Source organism: Schistosoma mansoni, chromosome W (genome assembly GCF_000237925.1).
Source record: "Schistosoma mansoni strain Puerto Rico chromosome W, complete genome".
In the NCBI taxonomy this organism is placed as follows: Eukaryota; Metazoa; Platyhelminthes; class Trematoda; order Strigeidida; family Schistosomatidae; genus Schistosoma; species Schistosoma mansoni.
The window spans coordinates 52,305,125-52,331,203 of NC_031502.1; the positions used below are offsets into that span (position 1 = coordinate 52,305,125).

The following is a 26,079-nucleotide window of genomic DNA, read 5'->3' on the forward strand; positions in this document are numbered from 1 at the left end:
ACGAATCAGAGTTTTATCTAGTAAGGAGTCATCCCATATCTCTAACGAAATTTTAAAGGACATATGTCCTAGGATAATCTGAACTTTTGTGGGTATAACTGTCAAGCCAGTGGCACTACGGTATATTCAATCCTAGTGAAGGTTGACACTAGACAATCGCGATCAGGTCACAAGCTCCTGTTTCGATAGAAACTTATGTATTCTGAAGAATTTACTGAGAAACGTTGTCAGTGTCATTCCAGTGTAATTTAATATACTAACCAATAGTCCATTTCCATCATAAAAATAGTGTAGCGGTATATAAGTCAACAAAATAAATAGCTCTGTAAGTCGTCAATATTTTATGTCATCCGCATCACTTTTGTTGAACTCACCCAACTGAAGACGCTCGGTCACACATCTGCACCAGATCACGAGTGAATATGCCGTGATACTTATTCCTTACGACTGTTAGCGAGCTTGGACTAAATGTTCTTCTACATACCGATAGCCTTACAAATATATTGTAGCTGTAGATAAATCCCCAAAATCAATAGCGCTATAGGTGTTCGACATTGGATGCTGACCACATTATTTTCAGTGGACTCATTTAGCTGAAGGCACTCGGTCATGCATTCGTACCAGATCACGTTTTAGAACGGCGTGCGCAACATCTCCTGAGATCATTGGCCAAATTAGATCAATCACTTCTCGATATATTGATAACCCATCAAATATATCTTCCAACCTCCCCAATTCTGACTTTTGGTTCTACTGGGTGGGCGCAATTCGATTATAGGTATTACTTCTAAAGTGTTGTCAAACTACGGTACCGGTGGTATTTCCAATATTTTTGAACTTCCTCAATTCTGACTTATGATTTCGATTGGTTGGCATATTTCGAATATAACGGTGTTACTGGTAAAAGCGTTGTCGAATTCTGAATACTTGTGGCATCTTTAATAGTTTATTTAGTGATATGAATTCTGTAAAAATTAATCACGTGAAGTAGGTGGTAACTAAGTCACAAGTGTTTTCAGGATAGTAAAATTAAGGTTAAATGATAATCACTTTTGTGGTGACTTTAGCATGTTTATAAATAAAAAGAATAGTAACATTTAAATTAGAAAGTATAGATGTACTTGCCAAATTAAGTAATTCTGTAATTAGGACTTCTACTAAAACATAGGCCCTGATGTGACCAAGGTAACAAAACGGGTTGATTGTACTTCCATTGTGCACACTGCCATAGTCTGTCAATATGAGTAGTTGTTGCTTTCGCAGTTAGGAGAACAGTGAGTCCCCCAAACCTAAGTGGAAAGTTACTAACCTGGTGAAGCAGTTAGTGGTTGACTTATGCTGTCAGTATAACCAGTTTAAAATAAATGGGCTAGTAGTGAGTCATATTCGATCGTGACTATACCTTTGCTTAACCATGCTAGATGTTTTCGTGGAAATGTCGATTCCTAGAACCTTGGTCTGTGTTATTTGTTCGGGAAAGTCAGTTGAATTGATTACTTTAAAACAAGGTGATAATTCCAGGCAATTCATCTTTCAGCCTTGGAGCCTCACCCGAATGCATAGGAAACACTGATCGTAGGTTTTCGGTGCTGAATTATATTTAAATTATTTTATGTAATCACTAAATTACTACTTCACTACCTGGATCACCTATGAAATGTATGCGCATAAACACTGGTTTCCTGTTCACATTTTTATAATTTTCGTATTCCAAATCGCGTGGTTGCATGTATTTGTGTACTTTCTAGGGTATCTGTTACCTTAAGGGGAGCATAGGTAAATAAATCACCCAAATAAGTAGTTCTGTAAGTCTTCCATATTGAGGCTGACCTCATTAATTTTACTAGACGCGCCCCAGCTGAAAGCACTTGGTCATGCATCAGCACCAGATCACGATTGAACATCGCATGCTACACATTCCTTACAACTACTAACAAACTTAGATTCAACGCTTTTCAATATATCGATAAGCTGCCAAATAAACTTTCGAATTTCCTCATTTCTGACTTCTGGTTTGACTATGTTAGTATGCTTCAATCATAAAGGCGTTTTGTGGACAAACGTCGTCAAACCCCGAATACCTGTGGCATCTTTAGTAGTGAGTCTGATGTGATCAGGCACATCAAACAGTAAACTGTGAGTTTGTTCTTCTTCGGAACATTCCATATCATTTTTTAGCTTTTGATTTTACGTATTGTGATATTGTCTTCATATTTTTGGACATTTTCTTCTTGTCTATTGGTTTATTTTATCTTCATCATGACGGAGTGGACACCTAAGCTATTCAAAGTTAAGGCTCTTTCGTCTCCCACCCTTCAGCTAATGTCTTTCTGCCAAGACAATATAAAAAACTGTTTCTGCTACTCAGAAAATGACTTCAACGTACATGGCGTGACCCAGCCACAAGCCAAGTTCCCAATAGTAGTGAAGACGCTACTCGCCAATTTAACAGATCCGTCACACCTAGTATGTTCACATGTGATGTCTCGGAACCTTTAGAAATATTGGAGAAGGCTGTTCCTATACGAGGAGGCATAGCCGACCAACAAAGTTTATATCAACTCCTCCACACCGTCAAACTGCAACATGGCTCAGCAACAGAAATGTTTCTCAAAACAGTGGTTCCCTTTGATAAATTTGAACAGAGAAATGAGAAGACAAATTTTGTGAGATAGTACTATTTCGTGCTTTCTCGTCAGTCACATACAAGCAACATGTTATTCGTGTAAATACAGTTTTGAAGATAAGGTCAAAATTTCTTATTTAGTATGACATTCACTCACTAGAACCATGGTAAACAAAGGTCAACGTACAGTTGTTTTTGAACACATAAAGTTGGACTTTTCCGACCAATCAAGATAGCTTCGAGTAGTTTGAGTGTGTGTGGGTTTTGATGACATGTCACAACTCTAAAGGCTGATTTTGGGTCAATTTGATGACCACTCATCATTAGATGTTTTGCAATGGACGAGGCTGGGTTTCTTGATCGATCTTGAGATGACGGGCTAGGTGGATGAATCATGGATTTGATTAACCATCTTGGAATATGTTCCCCTATCCTGTCCTCAAGAAATGTTTCTATGAATGTGAGAAGCCATTGGTCAATGGACCTTTGACAAGTGTCTATGCTTCATTGACAGGTTCAGGCAGTTCTTGTCTCCCTTCAAAATAACGCCGTAGACAAAGTGGCTGTGCCTGTCAATGAGGTTCTGAAGATCAAACCATTCGGCACCGTCTATCCTATCCACTAAAAGCCTCAAAGAACACAAAAAGAAGTCTCAGACTTCTACCATACTTTGACTCGTTATCTCGATGTTCGTCGTAATCGTGGACGCTCACAAATTCGTCAGAGAAATGCTTCTCGACCGCTCAACCGTCCAACACCAAAAAGATTTTGGGAAACTTATAGTAGCTTCGGGTCCTAACCACATAATTCTCGAAGCTGATCACGAGATAACTGGCAAAATAGATATTCGACATTTGAAGCGGAGGGAAGACCAACGATGAAAAAGGCGGGGAAAATCAATTCAATTAATTCGGATGGCATGGCTTAGCCTTATAGACGTCATCATTCTGTATAATTTGTCTTTACTCCTATTAAATATGTCATTCTATCTTTAGCCCAGATGTGTTTTTTGCAGACATACTGATGTTTTTACACTTAAGATTTTACAGGTTAGGTTTTCACATCACAACACACATAAAAGTTTAGGATTAGCTCTATAACTATAATAGTGCCAATGACGAAGTAGACCAAAATTCTACAAACTTGCCCACCGGTATGCCCTAATGGTAACCGTAACTAGCGGACATAGCTGTCTGTTTTATATCAACGTTATGATAACGGAAGTTCTCTATCTCATCAAAAACAACGCAGAAATAAATGTTCTTCCTGAAAATTATAACGTCCGTCTGCATGAAATAGTCTTTAATTTACGGGTGACAAATGGGAAACCCATCGTCATATACCATAAGGTATATATTTATCTTAACATGGGTTTACTCAAATAAGGTCACTGGATTTTCGTTGCTGTATATGTTTCTATACCAAATACCTGCTACTCACCGAACCTAGCAGGAGGGTTAATTGAACGAAATACTAAGTTGTCTGTTTGTGGGACTTCATTTTCGAATTGTAGATTATCCCCAACTAAGCATGTAATCGATCCGTACTTTCAACGGAAACTCAACAAGTAGCCTGAACATACGAAACGCGACCGAAATCAGAGTGCATGACCAGTGGTGTTACACACCATATCACGACTACAGGACTACCCGGATTGTCCAAAGCCCCCCGATAAGCTCTAGAAAAGCTGAGGTTGACTGAAAACTAATCCAACTACCTCAAGGAATTAGGAAATATTCAGCCACTAAACAGCTCATGCGTATTTTCCTTGTACATGATCCTTTAAAAAGACAGCGACAATATGAGTCAAGCTGGTGACTTTCGAAGACTTGGGAAGAAAATCACTCCAGATCATTGCACCATCCCCGACATCCATGATCTGATGAGTAGCTTAAAAGATAGCACTGCATTCTCAAAAATCGATCTTACAAGATCGAGACTACCACTTCGATCCAAAATCCCGCCTTTCTTTTGTTCTGTTTTCTTTTTCTATAAATATAAGGGATGTTTTTGGGTTCAATATCAAACTATAGATTACTATTCAAATCACAAGAAAATTAGGTTTGCAAAACCAGTAAAAATGATAAAATACTCACTGGAATGACGTTTGATTAGTAAATTATGTTTTCAAAGAGGATTGTGAACAATTATTTCTTGAAATTAATGTATCTTAAATGCTTATTTTATTTTGTTTGAGTGCCTAGATTTGGGATTTCTAGGCTGCGACACTATTTCAGATTCTAATCTGATTCCGTCACAAATATGAATAGTAGGCGTTGTTCTTCGTTTAAAGAATTAAGTATAGTTCAAGATGCGAAAAATCTAAGGGATTCATTCAACAGAAACCTACATTTTTACGTCGTCAAGGATCGTAACATTGCTACAATGCGTGATTTTTACGTAGCTCTGGCTAGGACTGTTTGGGAACAATTATGTTCTCGTTGGGTAAAAACACAGGAGCTTTATGCTACAGAAGATCCAAAGGTAATTTTTTTCATCTGTGTTTATGCATGCGCGTATTCCGTGAAGCTATTTAAATATACTGTCGAGTAGGGATGCATTCTCACACAAATACGCTCGTACCATCAGTGATGATTCAGTTATCATCTCTACTTAGTTATTTCAGTTCAAACTTATGCGACGATTTAATATATATATTCTTAAAAAACCGAAACAATCCATCGACGTCATCCATAACCTAGCCTAGTGAGGATTTTTAGGATCGTGTTTTTGATAGTTTATATGTAGAGATCAGAATGTGTAGCTGCGTATATTTTAAAGTACCGTTAATGAAAAAGATTAAGTAGGTAGTGAAGGCGTGACACGTGGTCTTTAATTTCGGAATATAATAGTATTACATTCGGAATGGCTGCATATTTAACTAGCATCCAAACATTCCCACCAAATGGCCACAGAAGTTACAGCTGCAATGCCTATATTTCCTCGTTACTCATATTCAGTGTGTTAACAAGTGCAACTTACCAGCATTGGGAGTGGGATTTGTATTTCAACACCAAATTTAGGTAAGCAGATACACATTTGTGGTCAATAAACAATAAACACTACATCCACCTCAAATACATCTAGCTTCCTCTTTCCTAGATCCTTATAAAAGAGAAGCCTTAATTTAAAGTTATAACTAAACACACTGTTGTAAATAGTATCCCTATAATTCACTTAGCCTTTCAGATTCAAATTTGTGTAGTAAGGACAGAAGGCCTATAGTCTATGTTATTCCTCTTCTAGTATGCTTCTGTGAGTGTCTAGTCTTCTCTTGAATCAGTCATTTGAAGGTGACAGGTTCCAAGTATTGATGACTGAGTGTGAAAACCTGTATGCTACGGGTATTTTGTTTGTTCTTGGCTTTTTTGCTTGCCTGCTATTTCCTCTGAGATGTTCCGATCTAGTGGGAACAAAAAGAGGGGATATATTAAGTCCGAAATCATTTTTTAGTATTTTACACATGGAAATCAGATCATCTCTTAATCTGAGATAGGACAGAGTAAAGAGGTCTAGCTTTTCAGGCCGCTCTTTATATGATAAACCCCAGAGTTCTCGAATTGCATGGATAGCTGCCCTTGGTACTTTTTCCGGGATATCCGAGTCAACTTTTAAACAGGGGCTTGCAGCCAGAACGCAACTCTCAAGTTGAGTTCTCACTTAGGTTGTGTATACTGTGGTGAACATGGTTGTATCTAACTTATTGAATGTCTGTCTTAAAGCCCATAGGGTTCTAAACCCCTTAAGATCATGACTCACTGTCACCCCAAGATCCTTATAAGACCGGACGACGGGTAAGGGCGCTCACACAAACTGGCAATGATTAGTTTTCCTCTCGGAGATTATCCATTTAAATTAAAGTATGCTTAGGGCACAAACTTGCCTAGCAGTTATGTTAAAGAAATGAAAGTTTTTAATAATATACCAGATATGAAGCGTATATACTTTGAAATGACCTTATGCAATGCGTCTAAACCAGTACCTTGAACGTATTTCTGCGATTAATACATACTAAAACTCAAATAGAAATGTAAGTGATCTCATCTTTAAAAGTTTTTTACCACTAACATTCGATTTCTGGATATAGTGCAGGCAATATATCTTTTGTTATAAAGAGACGAGTGTACCTCACAGCAGTTTACTTTGTTTCACTTCATGATTCTAAAATATAGTATTTTAGTTAGCCAATCACATATACCTTGGTCCAATTTGTCACAGAACATAAGCATGCTAAGATGAAATTACTAAAAAGAGTAGCTAGGGAATCTAAATAGTATGGCAGGATTGATGATATGAAAGACTAAAAGTTAAGCACATGGTTCCAAAAGTAAAAATAAAGAAACATTTATTCAGGAATACTTGAATTCAAGGTCTAAAGACAGGTAACTAGTGGATGTGTCTGCACCATCTTGGCCGATTTCCAATCATGTCACACAAACACCAACAACGGATCGCACTGATCCCAGCCAAGTCTTCTGGATCTACTAACATGACTCTGCCAACGTTTAGTGAACTCACATACTCATGGAACACTTTTAGACACTACTAGCTACTAACTAAATTACTCACACCAGCTAAGACCGCCCTTCGAGGCAGGCGATTGTTGCTCATATGTAATACATGTTCGGACCATCTCTGTTGACGAATGATCATGACCCCACCAACCGATTCGCTATTTTCATTTGTTACTATAATTGCGAGCAATGCCTCAAGAACTTGCATGCATATTCTCTACTTTCACAGCCCGTGTTTTACAGCCTCAAAGTATTACGGAGTGGTCTTGATCTCACTATGCTAGCCCTTTATTTGGCAGACGGGCATCTCACCTACATCAGAAGTAATGTAAATCGGCAAAATACAAGCGGGCTTTCTAAATCCTCGCCAAGATCCTAACTAGGTCTGAAAAACTCTAGAGGTGGGAAGATTGAGACAATATCAGTTCATTGTGTCACTGACTATTGATCTGGGCCGTCTCATTGACAGTATACTTCCCAGTTAAAATCTGTTTGACGACCTGTGATTAAAGACTAGTAATGTGGGGCCGCATAAACGTCAATATTACAGCTACATTCATTCTTTGCCTTCTTATAAATTGCAAGTTCATTGTCATTTGACACTTCATTATTCAATTTTATTTGTCCCTTTTAAACTAAATATTTGTGTTTAGTTTTCGCTGCAGTGAAACTTGTTTTCTCTATTCTGTTTTTCATCCTGTTAATCTTCGACTAAGCTAATCCAGGGTGTGGAAACTTGGATCAACTCACATTTATCCCAGCTCATAAGCTTACGATAACTTACTAGATACTCTTTACAATAATGCTAATATTCATCTATAATTATTTAGGAATTTTTACATGCATGCAGACAAGTTACATTTCCTATCGAGGGGTTTGTGTATTCTAATTTTTGGTTGTTATTTTCTCATTATTTAAGCGATTTATGTAGGTCAAGGATGTCTGAGAAACTTTGAAATTTTGATAATGTTGCACGAGTTACAAGTTAAGGAATTACATATAGCCATTGAGATATAGTCAGGCCTAATCTAAGAATACAATGTTTTGCTACGAAATTATACATGCTGAATAATTTTCTGTGACTGGGATATTAACAGTTTTGAGTTACTATGGAAGAAATACAGTTTGACCGTTCACATACGTTATGAAAAATGTCCATATTTTAGTATTAGTGTATTCATAGGTTTTTAACTTGTACAATTAAACGTTTCTCATCATTCGAAGAACAATGTGATCATGTGGATACAATCAGTAAATTATAGCTGGTACAGGAAGTTAGTATTGATGTGCTAGTTCAGTAACAAATGTATATTTTACAAAATGAGTGTGAAAAATAGTATAATCTAGATAACTACACATTTTTTTATCAGTTCAGTTTGTAAAAACGGAATAATTTTGTCAAGGTCAACACAGAGTCAATATAGAACAGGACTCTTTATTAATTTCATTGTACGCATCTCCAAATTTATGGCCTTGATGAAACAAGTGAAGTAACTGACAGTATATACAACTGTGAATCTAATAAAAATCCGAAACTCTTTTTTGGATGCATTTTAGCTGTAGTCAGGGATAGCCTTATCTATCGCTTTGAATGTTTAGTAATTCTCAATAATAAACACTTTAACCTAGGATTGTATCATCCTTTTCTAATAAATTTATGGACTGATCTATCAGTAGAACTGAAAGAACGGTTAACTAGTTTCTGACATGTGAAAGTATTTTAAATGTTTTCATAGAATTGGACTCATGAAAATGAGATTAGTTTTTGTTTGGATCTATGGACTAAAATGAATAGCTTCTGTTGGTAAATAAGCTCTTGTGATAGATAACCTATTGTTGCTTGGTATTATGTGTTGGTCTTTTTTGTAACTGAGATCAGAATTCAGAACTTATATTTCAAGTTGTATACTAACAAATGCAATGAAGTGCTTTATTTTGTAAATTCCTTTTATAGATTAGTATCTTCAATAATGATTTAGTTTTATAACCTTCTGATTGATGTATTCGGTTAATAAAAGCAAAAGGAAAGTGAGTAAACGAAGAGCTGAAAGTATTTCTAGCCATTTTATAATATTTTTAAAAAGACAAACTGTAATTCTCAAAATAAATGGGGCATGTACAGGTTTACTTTCTAAAAGTCAGTCGGCAAGAATAATCAGAAAAATGTTGCTTTTAAATCACAACTATGATGAGAAAGGCCGTCGCCAATTTGTTGTGATTTTATATCCTGCTTTTATTACGTGGTTTATTCACCAATCAAAATTCGACTTTTCCAATTTTAGCACTGTGTCAAATCAATGACTTTCGACCGGTATGAGCAGCCTAACTTTCTTATTGGTCCTTTATCCTCCTAGCCCTTTCACTTGAGTCCAGAACACCAATTACAGCTTCTGCTATGCGAATCCTTTATTTCAAGCATACTTGGTTTATATACTAGACAGACAGACCGCATCACGCCATAAAGTAGGGAATAATATTTGTACAAGATCAAGCCAAATGTGTCTGTGAACGTGGGAGACAGTCATCAATAAACTGAATATAATTTACGGGCAGTAAATCGTATCATAATAGTCTATAGGTCAAAATGAAGCTTATAATAAGATGAATATAGATATACACAATCTAATTATTCAATAGTTAAACAATAAGAATATATAAAAAATGGTCCATTAATAGGTCCCAAGAGTTACCCGTACTTATGTCTTCACTAGGATATAACATATAGTTTTTTGTCACTGGTCATGTTAATTAGTTCTTTTGTAGACACCTATATACATATATATATATATATATATATATATATATATATATATGGAGAAAGGGATTTGGGGAAATTCTTAAATTTGTGGACCCGTACTAAAAAAATTATAATCAAATTTTATATTTTAGATGGTCTGCTTTTTATCCATGGAATTTTTCATGGGTCGTACACTTAAGAATACAATGCTTAACGTAGACGCAACAGAAGCTCTGGATGAAGCAATGTATCAAGTGAGTAACAAGCATAAAAACATGAATTATTTCACGCAAGTAAATTCACTACCAGAATGCTTTGGGTTTTGATATCCAGGTGCCAGCGAAACTCTAGACGTATTCTATAGTGTACACCTACAATTGAAACCTTAATTGGATCCTGATTGCAATAATGCATATCCTTAAAATAATTAGGCATTTCGTACTAACTTGCCTCAAGAGAATCTACTTTTAAGAATGAAATAGCTAGTGTAATTGAACATAACATAAACAGAATATTCGGATTAGTCTTAATTTTGATCCCTTAAGTGAAAAGTTGTATGCAGAATGCCTACAATAGCATTCTTATAACAATTCTACTTAAGTCTTCACTACACATTTCAGATGACTTCAACTACGAAAGTTCGGAAACTTATGTACGTGAATGTTGTTTTTCTGTCGTTGGTTAGTTTTGCCGGGACAGTTATTTTGTATGCCCATTTTTCTTGAGGTTGAACCACCTAACTGTTTCAATATAGTGCAAAGTACAATGCGTGTTTGAGCTGAAGGATTTGTGGAGGTTAGTATAATTTGTAGAAAATCTTCTCAGATTGACATCGGTTGGATTATTATTAGAAACTAAGAAGCCTTAGACAGCTTTGTGATTCTTATACGCAACTTCACAACATCGCCTCCACACAACTTTACCAGGAATCGAGTTCAAGACATTCAGGTGCCAGGGCGGGTTTTGGCCTATAGATCGCTTAGTGCTTAATCAGGAACAAGTGACCTACATTTTCAATTTTGATCATTTCGTGAAACAACACATCGAGCATTTAATGTCATTGGTGGTATTTGTCACACACATGATATGTCTGAACTCCATCAGTCATGACTTTTTACTGAAACTTTTGAAACCCATCTTGAAGTAGTCAAAAATCTCTGTAAACTTCAAAAACAAAGTACAATCATGTCACACTTCTAGATTCTCTTTAATCGGTAGTAATCACGACATCCTGGTCATACTTCGTAATCGTATGTCTGATGAAGTCAACTGTTCCTGTAGTTTTATTGATATTCAAAATCAAACTTTTAGTAGCTTAAGCTTTCAATCTAAATGTACCTGAAAATAATTGTGAGTGATGGTCAGTTTATAACGCGGATTTGCTGAAACTGGTAAATATGGATAGTTGAATTATGAACAATTTACTCAGTGGTATAACTAGTCACACAAGAAGCAGTTGTCCAATGCTTACTGGGTTTCATTCATCCTTTTTGTCAGTTTTACGAATTAATAAGATCAATATTCATGTTAATCGATTTCTTACACACTACTTATTGGAAATGTATTATAAGCACGTACAATTTTACCATAGGTCTTTTTAAATAAATATGTGTTGATAAATGTGACCGTAGATTAGTGTGTAGTGTATACGTCTAAAAATAATCTAATTTATTATATGTTTAAGTCTTTGACACAAAGGTCTGTTTCATATAAAATTATCTATCAGATGGGTAGGAAAACCAAAAACTGATTCTATGTGTTATTTATGTACGAATGAGGCATTTACAACAAAAAAGTCAAACAAGTTTAATAGGATCAGCACTGTTGTTATTGAACTGAAGTGAAGTGACATTTTTCAAAGAAAGAGAAATTAGTATACACTGCAAACAATCGTTCGCTTTTTTGTTTTTGAAGAGAAATTAATACATTTAGTGATTTTCAAGTTAGACATATTATTGATTGAGGTCGGAAGAAGCAAAACACTACCGGATCGCCATAAACAAAAATAAATCAGAAATGGGGTTTCGTGGAGGTTGTAGTAATTTAAAAGTTGAATTCGTGAGTCGATTAAGGTTAGATCATCATCGAAAACTTGGAAGCATTGGACAGTTGTCTCGTTCTGCTACGGAACTCCTCAGCAGTCCTCATCCACAGTCTTTCACGTGAGACTCGAACACAGGACCGTAGTTTTCGCTCGTGAACGCCTGACCACTAGACCACTTAGTTGTCATTCAACGGTGTTAATGTCTAACTTCAATCGATCCGCGACATTATCTAAGACAACAGTCAAAAGACTAATTCCTGAGCTCTCATAACTATGTACCAGCATGGTATGGGGAATGAGACAACAAATCTATTAATACTGCCTTTCTTTGTCACTTAGGGTATGGTGATCACCATATCAAAATAGAAGAAACCTTTGTTGCCTTATATCGAGTCTCGAAAAATCTCCTAGTATGAGTAAGATTACTCCTCCTACACATGAATGAAGTTGTAGGGTTTGCTTCCAGAAAAATTACCGAAGATTACTAGAAGCGGTGTATTCATCCACCTTGTTCATTATGGCCATGGATCCGGACATCTAGTCATCTCTCTTGTTCATTTCTACACTGTACCATTCTTAATTTCATGTCCATCTTTTTCAATTTTTATGATTTTTTTATCATTGTCATCATAACTATCCTGGAAACATTTCTCCTATCATATATTATCTTCATACGAAGTTATTATTGTTTATTTGTTTTTATTATTATGACTATTACTATAATCATCATTAGCATTGTCTCATATAATCACAATGTATGATTTATTTTGCCCATTGTAATAGGACTATTATATATCAATAACTGTTCTCACAGATACTACTTATCAATTAGACATCAGAATAAGTTCCTAAAATTCACTTTCTATCTCACATGAGATTCAATCACTTGTTATTTGAGTAAAATTGTTTATTATGTAATGCTATGTTCACTGGGGAATAATTTCAATGTAATGAATTGCTGATCGGTTCAGCAAACTATGTTTGTATACTTAAGCTTATGTAGCGATATTGTTTAGTTAAGAAAAAAGAACAATCAAGTTAGTGGTGTTGAAAAAAATTTTCATTGAAAGTACTTCACCCAAATATATCAATATCTCAAAAATCTCGACTCATAATGAAAAAAACTAAGAAGGGAGTATTGCTGCAAATGAAAGTACCTCACAGGAAACGTAAAGACTGTCACTAAATGAGATAATAAAAATATCCATCATAAACTTTGTTATATCTTTTTAGATTGTAATATCATATTAAAACAAAGTTTCGACAGTAGCTAACAATGGAACTCAGAATGCACGTTTTGTACTGTCTGAGATACGTCAGCTGGGTCTGCTTGAATCCGTGTTGATGTTCATACCGGGACTCGAACCCAGTACCTATCAAGGCACTCAGCTGTAACGTGTAACAAAAGAAACTGATCAATCTCAGTTCATAACACTAACAACTAGAAGATCCAGGTCTTTATATTGTAAATAATTTTATTACATTTATAACAGAAAGCTAGCTAAACACACTCTCCAACTTGCTGTATTCAGTGTTCTCAAATTACTCGACTTTTGATGTCGGAAATCATGTTTGTAACTGTTTAGAGTTGATCTAGAAATATATATTCTTAGACAGACAGGTTTAGCATCATTTCTAGTTTGTCGTTTATTTGGTCAATGTTGAATTTGGCACTGGTGTTGTTGAATATGCATACGCTAGTTTAATTAAGTAAGCTTATGTGTCACATGTTAGTTGATATGGCTAACAATAAGCTGAGCATCTGATTTGCTCACAAAGTCTCACTTTTTATGGATGATCAGAGTGCCTACTTACGAGTAGTTAAAAGTTTCGATGTTTGGTAATTATTCTAACGTACACGGTTTTAGCTAAATGGGTGCGTAACCGATCTCTATTTTCCACTTTGTTTCAAGGGAGTAGATTTATCCATTTTCGGCATTTGCTTTTGGTTCTGAATTTTTTAATCTTTGGTGCTTAGCACATAAACGTAAAAATTACAGATAATGCGTACAGTATGCAAGATAGAATCACAACATGAAGATAGAGCACACTTTATTTCATGAATCACTATAATAATCGTTTTTTGATATTTGTATCACCAACCTAACCATGCAATCGCAAACTAAAGTCTTCGTTATCTGAACTCCTCTTGGTTGTCAGTAAAGTATGGCACAATTTTAGAATGATATCATGAATGGAAGCACTGCACGGCCGTTTCGTTCTAGTATGGAACTCCTCAGTAGTGCGCATTCACGATCCCTCAGGTGGAACTCGAATCCAGCGCACAAGTATTGGACGTCCAACTTTCAATTATCCATAAAAACTACATGTTAACTGATTCCACTAACTTAATAACAAATATTACCATTAATAGTAATCTCGATCCTGTTTTTCTGATGTGAGGTAAATAGCAGAAACGTTTATATTCATTCAGTGCCTTACAATCTAATTATTTGTATAGTCATTTTGCATGTTTATCAAATCATTACGAAGCTGATTTTTAAATGAATCCTGTTAGGAATTCAACAGTAGTGAGTTCTTTGTATGATAGCAAAGTGTGTACATGAAGCAACTGAAGTGCTCGATGACGAAGAACATTTCAATGTTTTAGCATCTGTACTTTCGTAATATGGTACATCAAATATGAGCACTTTTTTACCCTAATGGTAACTACTGCGCGAAAATTCAATGACTTTTTATTTCAGTAATGATCGCTCATTTATTCTAGCTTGGTCTGGATATTGAAGAATTAGAAGAAATGGAATGCGATGCAGGACTTGGCAATGGTGGTTTGGGTCGACTGGCTGCATGTTTTCTTGACTCAATGGCTACAATCGGTTTACCAGCTTATGGATATGGTATACGTTATGAAAATGGCGCTTTTCATCAGATGATAAAGGATGGATGGCAGGTAAAAAATTTTAAAAGTAAACCTATTTCTTAAACTTCTTTTTGAAATATCTTGTTATATTCTAAAACGTAATCGATTGGCCCACTTTTAAAATTATAGGTTGAAGAACCGGATGAATGGTTACTTTATGGTAATCCCTGGGAGAAAGAACGCCCTGAATCCACTCGCATAGTTCAATTTTACGGTAGAGTTATACGTAATCATTTGGATCAATGTAAATGGATTGACACCGAAACAATATGTGCCCTACCTTATGAAGTTCCTATACCTGGATATCGTAACCAGACATGTAATACGCTTAGATTATGGGCCGCTAAGGGCAGGAAATACTTTGATACGAAAATTATTCATAACAATGATTATATCAATGTAAGTTACCGAAATAACATCTTGGATTTGTTGTTTACATTTTATGACTTTACAGAAATTCACTGCTCATTAGTGGCTAACTCCTGAATAGATTGCTGAAATTCTGGGGGACAGTTTTGACCGATAAGGCTCAACAATTATCGGAATTAATAATGTCATATACAATAACGATGGATGATGGTCTTACAATGACGTAACTTTTCTGAAATGGAAGATGTCAACGATTAGATATCAATTCATTAGTCCAAAGGTAATTCCTTTATCATAAGGCCCGGAAATTCCAAATTCCAGCCTTAGTAAGATCGTAAGTGGACGTTACTGAGGAGTTCGGTACTAGGACGAAATAAATGTTCACTTCCTCCTTGTTTTCAGCGGTCATGTAGTTAAATTCAGTCCGTGATATAAAACTATAAATTTATTGTACACTAATAGTTTTGGTTCATGTAATTAACTAATTATTTTTTGAACTATTTCATTTTACCGTTATTAGCATATTTTGGTTACTACCTCTTTCAGAACAATTTGCTTATTTAATAGTCGCGTGGTTTAAATTTTTGCGAATCCATTTTGTTACACCGTGTTAGCAGTAAAATTATTCTGGTTTCAAGTAACTACACCATTAGATTAGTATACTGATTATTTAGGAATGAAAGAAAAAAGTAACACTTAATTTATTTAAACAAAGAATATTAGAGGGAAGGGTTATTTTCATAATAACTTCATCATCAGGTTGACTGACGGACTGACTCTACAGTTATAAGTTCATAATTATTGTATTATAATGGCAAAAATATGGAGTTTATTTATGCTTATCTTACGTAGTTTAGTAATATTTTAATTGGATGGTATGTTTACGATTACCATACAGTTACTGAGTTCAGTTTTAGGCCTGTTGTTAGCATATATCAAATAAAGCAAACAAAACAGACAAGTCTCTTAGTTTGCTAAATTATTTGAAGCACTGACCCGTCAAACATGTGTCTTTAAAAAGTGTAATTCTGAATTCTAATATTAAGATCTGCCTTATAACGGCATTTAAATCACTGAGTTGTACGCAACGTAGAATGTGGTACATATATGCATCAGTTCACGTTGCCACTCCGAATTGGCACTGCAAGGTCTCAGAGTAGTAGAAGTAGTATCAGCATCAGTGGTAGTAGAAAAGAATAGGGAATTACAGACATGGTTCGAGAATAATATTTGGGGTTGTGGAACAAAAAAACTATATGATTTAGAAAGTCAAAATTTAAGGAAAGACGAAAAGTGAATGCATGGGCTGCATTGGAAAAGATTCTGAGCTATATTACCCAAAGTCCCTAACCTTTGGTTAAGAAAATTTCGCGGAATCCAATCAGTTGGAAATCACTTACCTACTTGACCTACTCTAATTGACACGGATTTCATCGAATAATACCACGTCTTGGTTAAGTCGCCCTTGACTTTTAACCAACGTATACATCAGATAACATCGTTCATCAAGGTAGGCGGTAGTTGGGTATGTGTAATACAACGTTTAAATGACTAAGTTCTACAAGTATACGTTACAAATCTTTATTTTTAACTTAATAAACCATTTTTCGAATAAGAGAACAGTTTAAACTTTTGAATATTTTCGCTTGTCAAAGCTAAATACATTGTATGGTAATTAGTTATTACTTTGAAATAGGCTACTTCAATTTCTGTAAACAGATTCTGTACTGTTGAAATTATCATTTTACTACTAAGTGGCACAACCCCTCTTTGTTTTCCCTCACTTTTATATTTACAAATGAATGTATCCACGGTGAAGGAGGAGCTGTTCACATTCGCTCGTAACTTTTATGTTTTTCTTCATTGTCTATGCAGCCAATCAAAATACTTCGTTAGCATCCATTTTTGTGGCACCAATGTAACATATTGAACAGTAGATTGTTTTGCCACAATGAATATGCAGAAAACAGCGTAAATTCGTGTATAGCTTTGTTAATGTCGGCTTGCTCTGTTTTATTGTTTTTTATCCCTGGTAAATAACACATTTCGTCATGTATTTAATTCTCATAAAATCCTTAATCCACAATGTGTTTGCAATGATAAAGCCTAATTTAAATCAAACTAGTATATCCAATGTGATACTTCTTTTTTTAAATATCTAATAATCAGGCTATACTTGGCCGTAATGAAGCTGAGAATATTTCTCGTGTTCTTTATCCAATTGAAAGTGCATTTGAAGGTAAAGAATTGCAATTAAAACAGGAATACTTTCTTGTATCCGCTACATTGCAAGTAAGCTGAAATGTTTATCTAACATCAATGATTTCATCTGTGGTTATATATATATACTTTAGCCCCTCAACAATAACTGTGACTAATCGATTTAAACAGTTGATCACCTTAACATCAGCATCAAACACAATTTACAATTGATTGATCACTAGGTAGTGATCAGTGCTATGTATGTCAGGTCCTTCTTAGTGCAGATCGAATCCCATCGATCAAGCCTCGATGTAGTCACTATTCTAGGTGACTTGACATCCCGTGCATAAAACCTAGGTCCAAGGTTTTCTGCCGACTACTTTCAACCACCATTTGATTAAGCACAATGAATAAATAATTATTCAAACAGTTTTATGAGCTTTTTTTGGGAGGACGGAGAATAGTATGGATACTTTTAGTTTAGCGTGTAAGTCGCTTTCAACAGAGAAAGATATATAAAAATCATATCAAGTTAAAAAGTAAATACTCATATCGAAACATACAAAAAATATGGTGAAACTATGGTGTGTAATGTATTTCTGTTATGATGTTAAATAATTCCATTTTATTCGTATTAATTAAGTGGCGCTCGTATTACTAAATACTGAAAGGAAATTATATTACTGTATCTTAAAAAGATTCTCAATTCATTTACTTTTTGAATTTCATACTGAGTAAAATATAAACTAAGAAATGGTTCTATGTTTATATCATAATGAAAGATATTTTTCTTTATTATAATCAGTATAGAGTTGTGGAGATTGTTGAGTTTAGATTGATTTCATAAATGGAACAATGTTAGACCAACATTAAAAACCTGGAAGCACTGGACGGCCTTTTCTTCCTAGTATGGGACTCCTCAATAGTGCACATACACGATCCTGCACGTAGGATCCGGACCCATTAACTTAGGTCTCGCGCTCGAACGCTTAACATCTAAACCACTAAGCCCACATCTAATGATCTTGATGTATAACTTCAACTAATCCACGATGTTACGCGACCGTCCACTATTGTCTTCAGTGAGTAACTGCCTCACGACAGACACGGTTGAACTCCACGCGCGAGACTGAAGGCACTGAGTTCGAGTCTCGCTCGAAGGATCATGGATATTCACTGCTGAGGAGTCCTATACTGGGATGAGATGACCGTCCAGTGTTTCCAGGTTTTCAATGTTGGTCTATCATTTTTTCATTCGTGATATCAGTCTAAACTTTATCATATAATTTATATTTTTGTTTCAATAATTAATATAAAATTCTCATTGTTCTTTTGTTTTATTTTTTATTTAACCAAAAAAGGATATACTGTATCAGTTTAAATCATCTTATCCAACTTATGAACTATTTGAATTACCAAATAAAGTTGTAATTCATATCAATGATACACATCCAGCATTAGCTATTCCTGAACTAATGAGAATTCTAGTTGATATTGAGTGTATGGATTGGATTGATGTAAGTAATGAAATTTTAATAATCAATTTAAGTATTTTGAATAATAAGCTGTATCATACATATATTTAGAAATTTATGTTTAGTCAAGTAAACTATTAGTATTAATGGTTTGAAATTTCTACTCTCACCTTGGAACTTGAAAGTCTTAGGTTCGATTCATGGTGGGATCATCGATGCTAATTGTGAAGGTGTCCTATGCTAGGACGAAACAACTGTCCAGTGCTTTTTGGTTGTCTGACTGATGTCAGTTTTGTGAAGTTAACTATTTTATTTTGAATCTAATGTCGGTTTTGCATCATTTTTTATAAAAAATTCTTGTTCAAACTGTCTAACTCATAGAAATCAGCGTCATCTCAAAGCTATCCATGATCTACAAATCTTTTCCATTATTATAACTTGTGTACTGAATGCACGTGGAAATATTATTAACATTTTGTAGTACACATAAAATTCCTTTTTTGTATTGTATTCATATTTTTTTATCTTTTTAATAGCTCGTCATGCTATAACAATATCTATTCTTACTCTAGAATTCACTGTATTTAATTGAATAAATAGTATCATAAACTGCATGTGATAGGTGTATACCTCTTCATCTAATTTGAAGATCGCCAAATTATTACCCAGATGAACTTCCAGTTTTAAGTCTGTAACATACTACGTATATGAAGATATCTAAGAAAATTTCAATGATTCCTAAACAAATATGGGTTTAACTAAAACAGTACTGATTAACCAGGAAATATTTGTTTTTAATAACAAAGTAATAAGTTACATTCGGAGGATGTATACAAGGAAAATATACCCAGTTTAACTTCAGTTAACCTCGTATAGTTGAGATCATGAGTCAATTGAAGCTAGAACACCATGGAAAACCTAAAAGAACTGGATGGCCGTTTCATCCTGTTGTGGGACTGCTGAGGAGCCCCAAAATAGAACGAAACGGCCGTCCACTGCTTCCAGGTTTTCCATGGTGGTCTAGCTCCAATTGACTCATGATTTCAACTATAAAATTACTGAAATCTCCACAGTCAGTCAGTCAGTCAGTTACAACGTAGAACTTCGTACGTACGTATATGAGTTCGAGTTGCCATACCACATTAGCACAGAGATGAAGTTGTCGATTCAAATCCCATATTGGTAGAAGTAGTAAGAGTATAAGTATTATGTGAAAGATAAGGGTTTGAAGATGTTATTGAAGGAGTATAATACAGTGAAATAAATTTGGAAAGAGAAAAAGGATACGGACATGAAGAATTCAGATTAGAATTTGGCAGAACACAAAGAGTGTATGCACCTTCGCCATTGCAAACGATTTTGAGCCATGTCATTCAAGGTCTCTAACCATCGGTTGCTATCATCTCGTGAAAGCATGGCTCAGTCCACTTGTCAGCGACTTCATGGATTTACGCCATGTTTTGGTCTGGCCGCCCCTAGCTTTCTTCCAACCTGCTCCTACACCATAAAGCATTGCACGTCGGGGCAGTCGGTGGTTGGGCATACGTAACACATGTCCCAGCCATTTCAACTGATGAAGTTTCAGTACTTCATCAATCGATTTGCCATCCTTACCTATTACCCGTTTCCTAACATCTGCATTACTTACTCGGTGGTCCCAGGATATACGAGCAATGCGTCGAAGACACCTATGATCGAATACTAGTAGCCTACGAATGTCCTCTACTCTTATCGGCCATGTTTCACTGCCATAAAGTAGGACGGAACGGACTGCTGCACAGTAAACCCGTCCTTTTGTTGCTAGACGGATATCTCGCCTACGCCATAAATGGCGCAAGTTGGCGAAATCTAGACGAGCCTTCTGTATCCGTGCTGAGATTTCGTCACACACCAGACCACAAGGGCTGATGAGACTCCCAAGATAAGTGAAGCTGTCAGCACGCTCAACTACTTCACTCCCTATCATTAGTTCAGGTGTCGATGCAACCCAATCCTGAAGTAACATTTTGCACTTCGAGGGAGAGAATCGCATCCCGAACATGGCTGCATTGTTGCTTATAGTGGTCAGAAGACTCTGCATTTTGTCAGCGTCTTCACCGAATAAAACTATGTCGTCGGCGTATTCTAAGTCGACAAGTGAGCCTCCCGGTAAAAGTTCAACTTCAGGAGATTGAGATGATGAAAGTGATATCTCTAAAAGCATGTCAACGATAAAGTTAAACAAGAATGGAGAGAGTGGACAGTCCTGACGAACACCACTTGAGGTAACCAATTCTGATGACAGTTCGCCATAGGCTCTAACTCGACCAGTTGTGTTCGAGTAGAGAGCCTTGATAAGGTTAATGTACTTCTTTGGTACTCCTTTCAGTGACAAACACTGCCACAGAACCTCACGATCAATGGAACCAAATGCCGCCTTACGGTCGAGAAATACTACGATTGTGGGACGTCTGAATATATGTCTATGTTCTAGGACCTGACGTAGAGTGAATGTCTGGTCTATGCAACCACGTCCAGGTCGAAAACCAGCCTGGTTTTCCCTAGTCTGCTCTTCACGAGCTTTGGTTAGGCGCCTAAGTATTATTGAAGCTAATATTTTAGACACTATATTGGTCAAACTGATTCCTCTGTGATTGTCACAGGAGGACTTTTGTCCTTTCTTATAGACTGACACAATCAGTGATTGGGACCAGTCAGGTGGAATTACGTCCAGTTCCCAGATTCTACCTAAGACCTCAGTCAATCTCGCTGCTAGTACTGGACCACCATCCTTTAAAATCTCAGGGGTAAACCTGTCAGGGCCTGCGGCTCTCCCTCGCTTCAGATTTCCTATAGCTTTTTCGACCTCGTAGAGAGTTGGAGGACTTATCTCAATTTGCCATTCAGGACAACTGGGGATCGTGGGTAACTGAAGTGTGGCTGAAGGCCAGTTGAATTGATCCCCAAAGTGTTCTGCCCATCAATCCAATCTCCTGGATTGAGAATGAATGATATGCCCATCTTTGTCTGAGATAGTTTCGCTAGTAGTTGGGTTCCTAATGCCGGTTTCTTTAATAAGTCTGAATAGCTGTCTACTGTTACCTATTACCGCTGCCTTTTCCATCTCTCTTGCTTTCGCTACCCAGCACTGTTCACGATCATTGCATAAGCTTCTTATTAGCCTTCGCTTAAGCTGACTCTGCTCTTCGTTATGTTCAGAGCCAGGTGGGATGATTTTTCGAGCATCTATCAGTGTGGTAGATGCTGCCGAGATCCATTGTTTCTCCCTGACCTTATGGCTTACCTTACTAGCGGATATCACTGTTGTTTCCACAGCTTTACGGATGTCATTCCACGCTGCTTCGGGGTGGGCACAACTCACATGTCTGTCTAACTGTTTTTCCAGTTGTTCCTGAAATATATTCTTAGCTTGCTTATCATTAAGTAGAACCCGTGGAGGCTTCCCTGCAGTGTCTTTCCTGAGTCCAGTAAGACGCAGACAGATACGTGCCCGCACTAGAGCATGATCTGAGTCTAAACATGTGCTCCAGAATGAGCGACAGTCTTCTATCGATCCCCTCCATCGGTGGCTGATAGCGATGTGATCTAATTGGGTCCAACGTTGGGACGAATTCGGGGGTCGCCAAGTCAAAAGATGTTTTTCCTTATGCTTAAAGTTAGTATTCGCAAGAAATAGGCGGTTATCTGAGCACAGCTGCAACAGACGGTCGCCATTATATGTCCTTTTAGCCATGACACCATAAGATCCACCCAGGTGTCTTTCCCTTTCACTTAGTTTACCTACTTGAGCATTAAGTCACCAGCCACTATTACTACATCAGAGCGCCTAGCTTTTCGGAGAAGGTCAGAAAGTTTCCTGTAAAACTCATCTTTTATATCGTCTGAGCTGCAGTCAGTGGGAGAGTAGGCAGAGACGACGAAGAGGCAACGACGAGTTTCCCTATCTTTCCGAGTCCTTACTGATCCGTTTAGTCGGACAGCGCATAGACGACTGTCTACTGGGATCCAGTCTAAAAGAGCTAGTTCTGCCCTAGGACTTAATGCTATACCTACTCCAGCGAGGCCACGGGAAGCAGCATCAGGGCTTCCAGATACACGAAGCGTGTATCGAGATGGTTGTTTATTTTGATTAGGTGAGGTCAAATGAATGACGCTACTCGGATCTTGTATGCGCGTTTCGGAGACGCAGCACACATCGATGGTGTAAGATTCTAGAGTCCTAGCTAAGGAAGCCTGTTGTCCTATTTGGCACAATGTTCGGACATTAAAAGTTCCTATATGTAGTTTAGAGCGTGGTTTCAGGAGACCAAGAATAACGTTCCGTGTACTTGAATCGTCTGCCATAGCGGTGCGAGGTGATAAAAGGACGTGAGTAGGGTTAGTCGTGGAGATAAGAGTGTTATTAGGAGGTGTAGGAAGGATTTGAAAGTGACCAACTTGATCTCGTGTGCTGTTACGGGTATGAGGGCAGTTATCACTTCCCGGCTGCCCACACCGTGGAAGGGTATTTCTTGAGGGACCTGAAAAAGAAGTTGGATTAGTGTTGGTCTTAACGACTTGGGAGCGTGACCGCAGTGCCCAAGGGACAACTGCTTGAGGCCGGTCACGCACGGCCTTTTTGTGGGGGATTTTTGACGTGTTAGCTCCGTTCTTCAAAGGACCTTACCGCCGGAGACAGAAATCCGTGGGATAAGGCGAGGTGTGCATTTTTAGGATCGACCTTTTCTAACCTCACCCCTCCTTGTGGGAAGGCAGCATCGCTGTCATGCTGGTTGTCTGAAGGAAACACCTTACTGACATCACACCTCTGTACATTCGGCAGTACGACTTCGCCTTCGGACCTTGGGATTGCTGCTTTTAGTCTTACCGCTCTTCAACTGACCTGTCTGGCATGGTAGGACCTCGAGGAACGATTGTTCCAGCCAGTATAGCTCGATTGCTTCATCACGATAGGCAAGCCCGACCACCACGTCAAGGTAGCAGCAACCACTTTTGATAACAACAATGTAATGACGATTATGAATTGCTATATTTCATTCTTTTTTCAAAAAATAAGTCTCTGTACTACCACCATCACATAAATAATATGAGTCATACTTAAGATACTGTCAGAAATAATTATACTCGATACTGGAAATAAATTTTCTATTATCTTTTTACTCAGGACTTTAGTCAATTTTCAATTGGTTTCATTATTTCATATAATTCCCGCTAATTATAAATTTATCTAAAGCAGAAACAACGAGCGGAGTAGAATAAAATGAATTCATTATAATTATTATTAGCTTTATCCAGTATTATATTTTTGGTACAACATGGAATTCTCAGCGCAAAGTATTTTAGCGAGTTTCCGTTTCTTATTTCTTGATTGATATTGACGATAAATGTTGAGTGATTGCCAGCTAGTTACTAGCATTTCAGAAGTCGACATCTGAATAATATTCATTCTTTTCAATGCACATTGCCAGTCATCACGATGTCTCCGACTGTAAATTTTTGTAATTTATACAGCGAAAGGTCGTGAACTCTTCACAATCGCATCTGAATAGGCTATGCAGTTAATTGACATAATGATCTGTTAAAACAAACAAAGAAACAAATAACTTGTTGAAATATCTAGATGGCAGGAACAGGTGGCTCAGATATTCAAGCGAGCCGCCTCTGAGAGATTCATGTGGAGAGTAGTAAGTATCGAAGAACTATAAGTGATGTTCATATGTTTAATAATAAGAGTATTTTTCTGTTGAATATTTGAATATTCTAGAATGAATAACATGGGGCATTCAGTAATGCAATATTTATGTTCTAGCTATTTTATCCTTAAAACATAATATAACGTTTAAATGAGTATAGATCAGATAAGAAGTATGAATCAATAATAATTACTGTAATAGACAGAAGAAATGATATTACTGGGATAAAGTATGTACACTAATTTTTAATGATTAATACTATTTATATTTAGGTTGTAAGTAGCTGGTTAGAAACGGTGAAATAAAAATCAATTCATGTTCTTGTTTTGTTGCTATTTATTAGCATGACGAAATTACATGCTATATTACATTTATCTGTACTAATTCTTTTTCATCTACTTTACTCTAAAAGGCATGGGATATATGTTCACGTGTATTTACTCATACAAATCATGTATCACAAGTAGAATGTTTAAAGTATTGGCCATTAGATATGCTTCAACGTGTTCTACCTAGACATGTGGAAATTATACGCAATATTGATTGTCATTTTAAAAGTGTAAGTTTATATTTATTTAATGTAACTTTTTAGAAGGTTAATAATGTAACTAGTGAATTTTCAAATACGGGTGGTTCTTTATTAATTCATGGGGAAACTCAAAAAATTGTCAGTTTTTTTTAATTTTGATCTGTAAGGAATTGAAAACGAATACTTTTATACGAAATTCCAAATCGCTCACGCTAAAAGATTAATCGAGAAATGTTCTGTAGAACTTAGATTATGACATGACCGTTTTTAATGTGCATCTGGCGTCATTATGAAAACCGGACATGATTTTTTCAGTAGGAATGGACATTTCAATAAAAAATAACCAGGTTTCTTCAAATATTTACAATTAAAAAACGGAAGAATATAAATTGTTGCATATAATAGTGAATATCATACATATCCCACTGTTCGTCCGTTATTGTGATTCAGTATTCTAGCCTATCGCACTGAACGATGTACTCCAGTTTCGAATATCATTGTAAACATCAACACTGGGATTCAGGCAAATCCTGCTGGTAATCCCAAGTAGAACGGGATGCGTGTTCAGGATTTCACTCCTATCCATAATCCAAATAATATAGTCGACTGTCAGTCGGAGGAAATATCAAACAATTTGCTCAATGAGCCTATACACCGACAGAGACCAGCTGAATTTAACCCTGGATATCAGCAGTGGAAAATTACGAACCCTCACAAATAATAATGTTACAGGAAACTTTTTTTGTTTATTTCAGGGATCAAACACATTAAGATTGTAATAAAAACTTTCTTATGATGATTTAAAGACAACATGGAAGTGAGTTGTTCGAAATAATTCATAACATTTATTGCTAAGATATTTCTACTTCACTTGTTTCCAATCTGATAGCACCGATAAAATGTGAAGTTTTGTTCAAAGAATAATGGCTATATTTATAAATAAGATTTTTCTAGACTATTGTTAGACAATCAAAGTAGTATTCATAAATTGTCTTTGTCTGTCTTTAGG

General features: G+C 36.3%; 1 protein-coding gene across 1 annotated transcript in view; it reads left to right on the forward strand.

The window, feature by feature from the left end:
• Positions 1–4,888: 4,888 nt before the first annotated feature.
• Positions 4,889–26,079, forward strand: part of Smp_039750 (putative glycogen phosphorylase) — a gene marked incomplete at its 5' end in the record, with an annotated part of 37,824 nt that continues 16,633 nt past the window's right edge. Inside the window, 7 exons of the mRNA XM_018790110.1 lie at positions 4,889–5,110; positions 10,030–10,131; positions 14,650–14,832; positions 14,932–15,201; positions 17,341–17,463; positions 18,735–18,890; positions 24,954–25,100. Coding sequence (XP_018655486.1) covers positions 4,889–5,110; positions 10,030–10,131; positions 14,650–14,832; positions 14,932–15,201; positions 17,341–17,463; positions 18,735–18,890; positions 24,954–25,100 — 1,203 coding nt within the window. The remainder of the gene's footprint in view (positions 5,111–10,029; positions 10,132–14,649; positions 14,833–14,931; positions 15,202–17,340; positions 17,464–18,734; positions 18,891–24,953; positions 25,101–26,079) is intronic.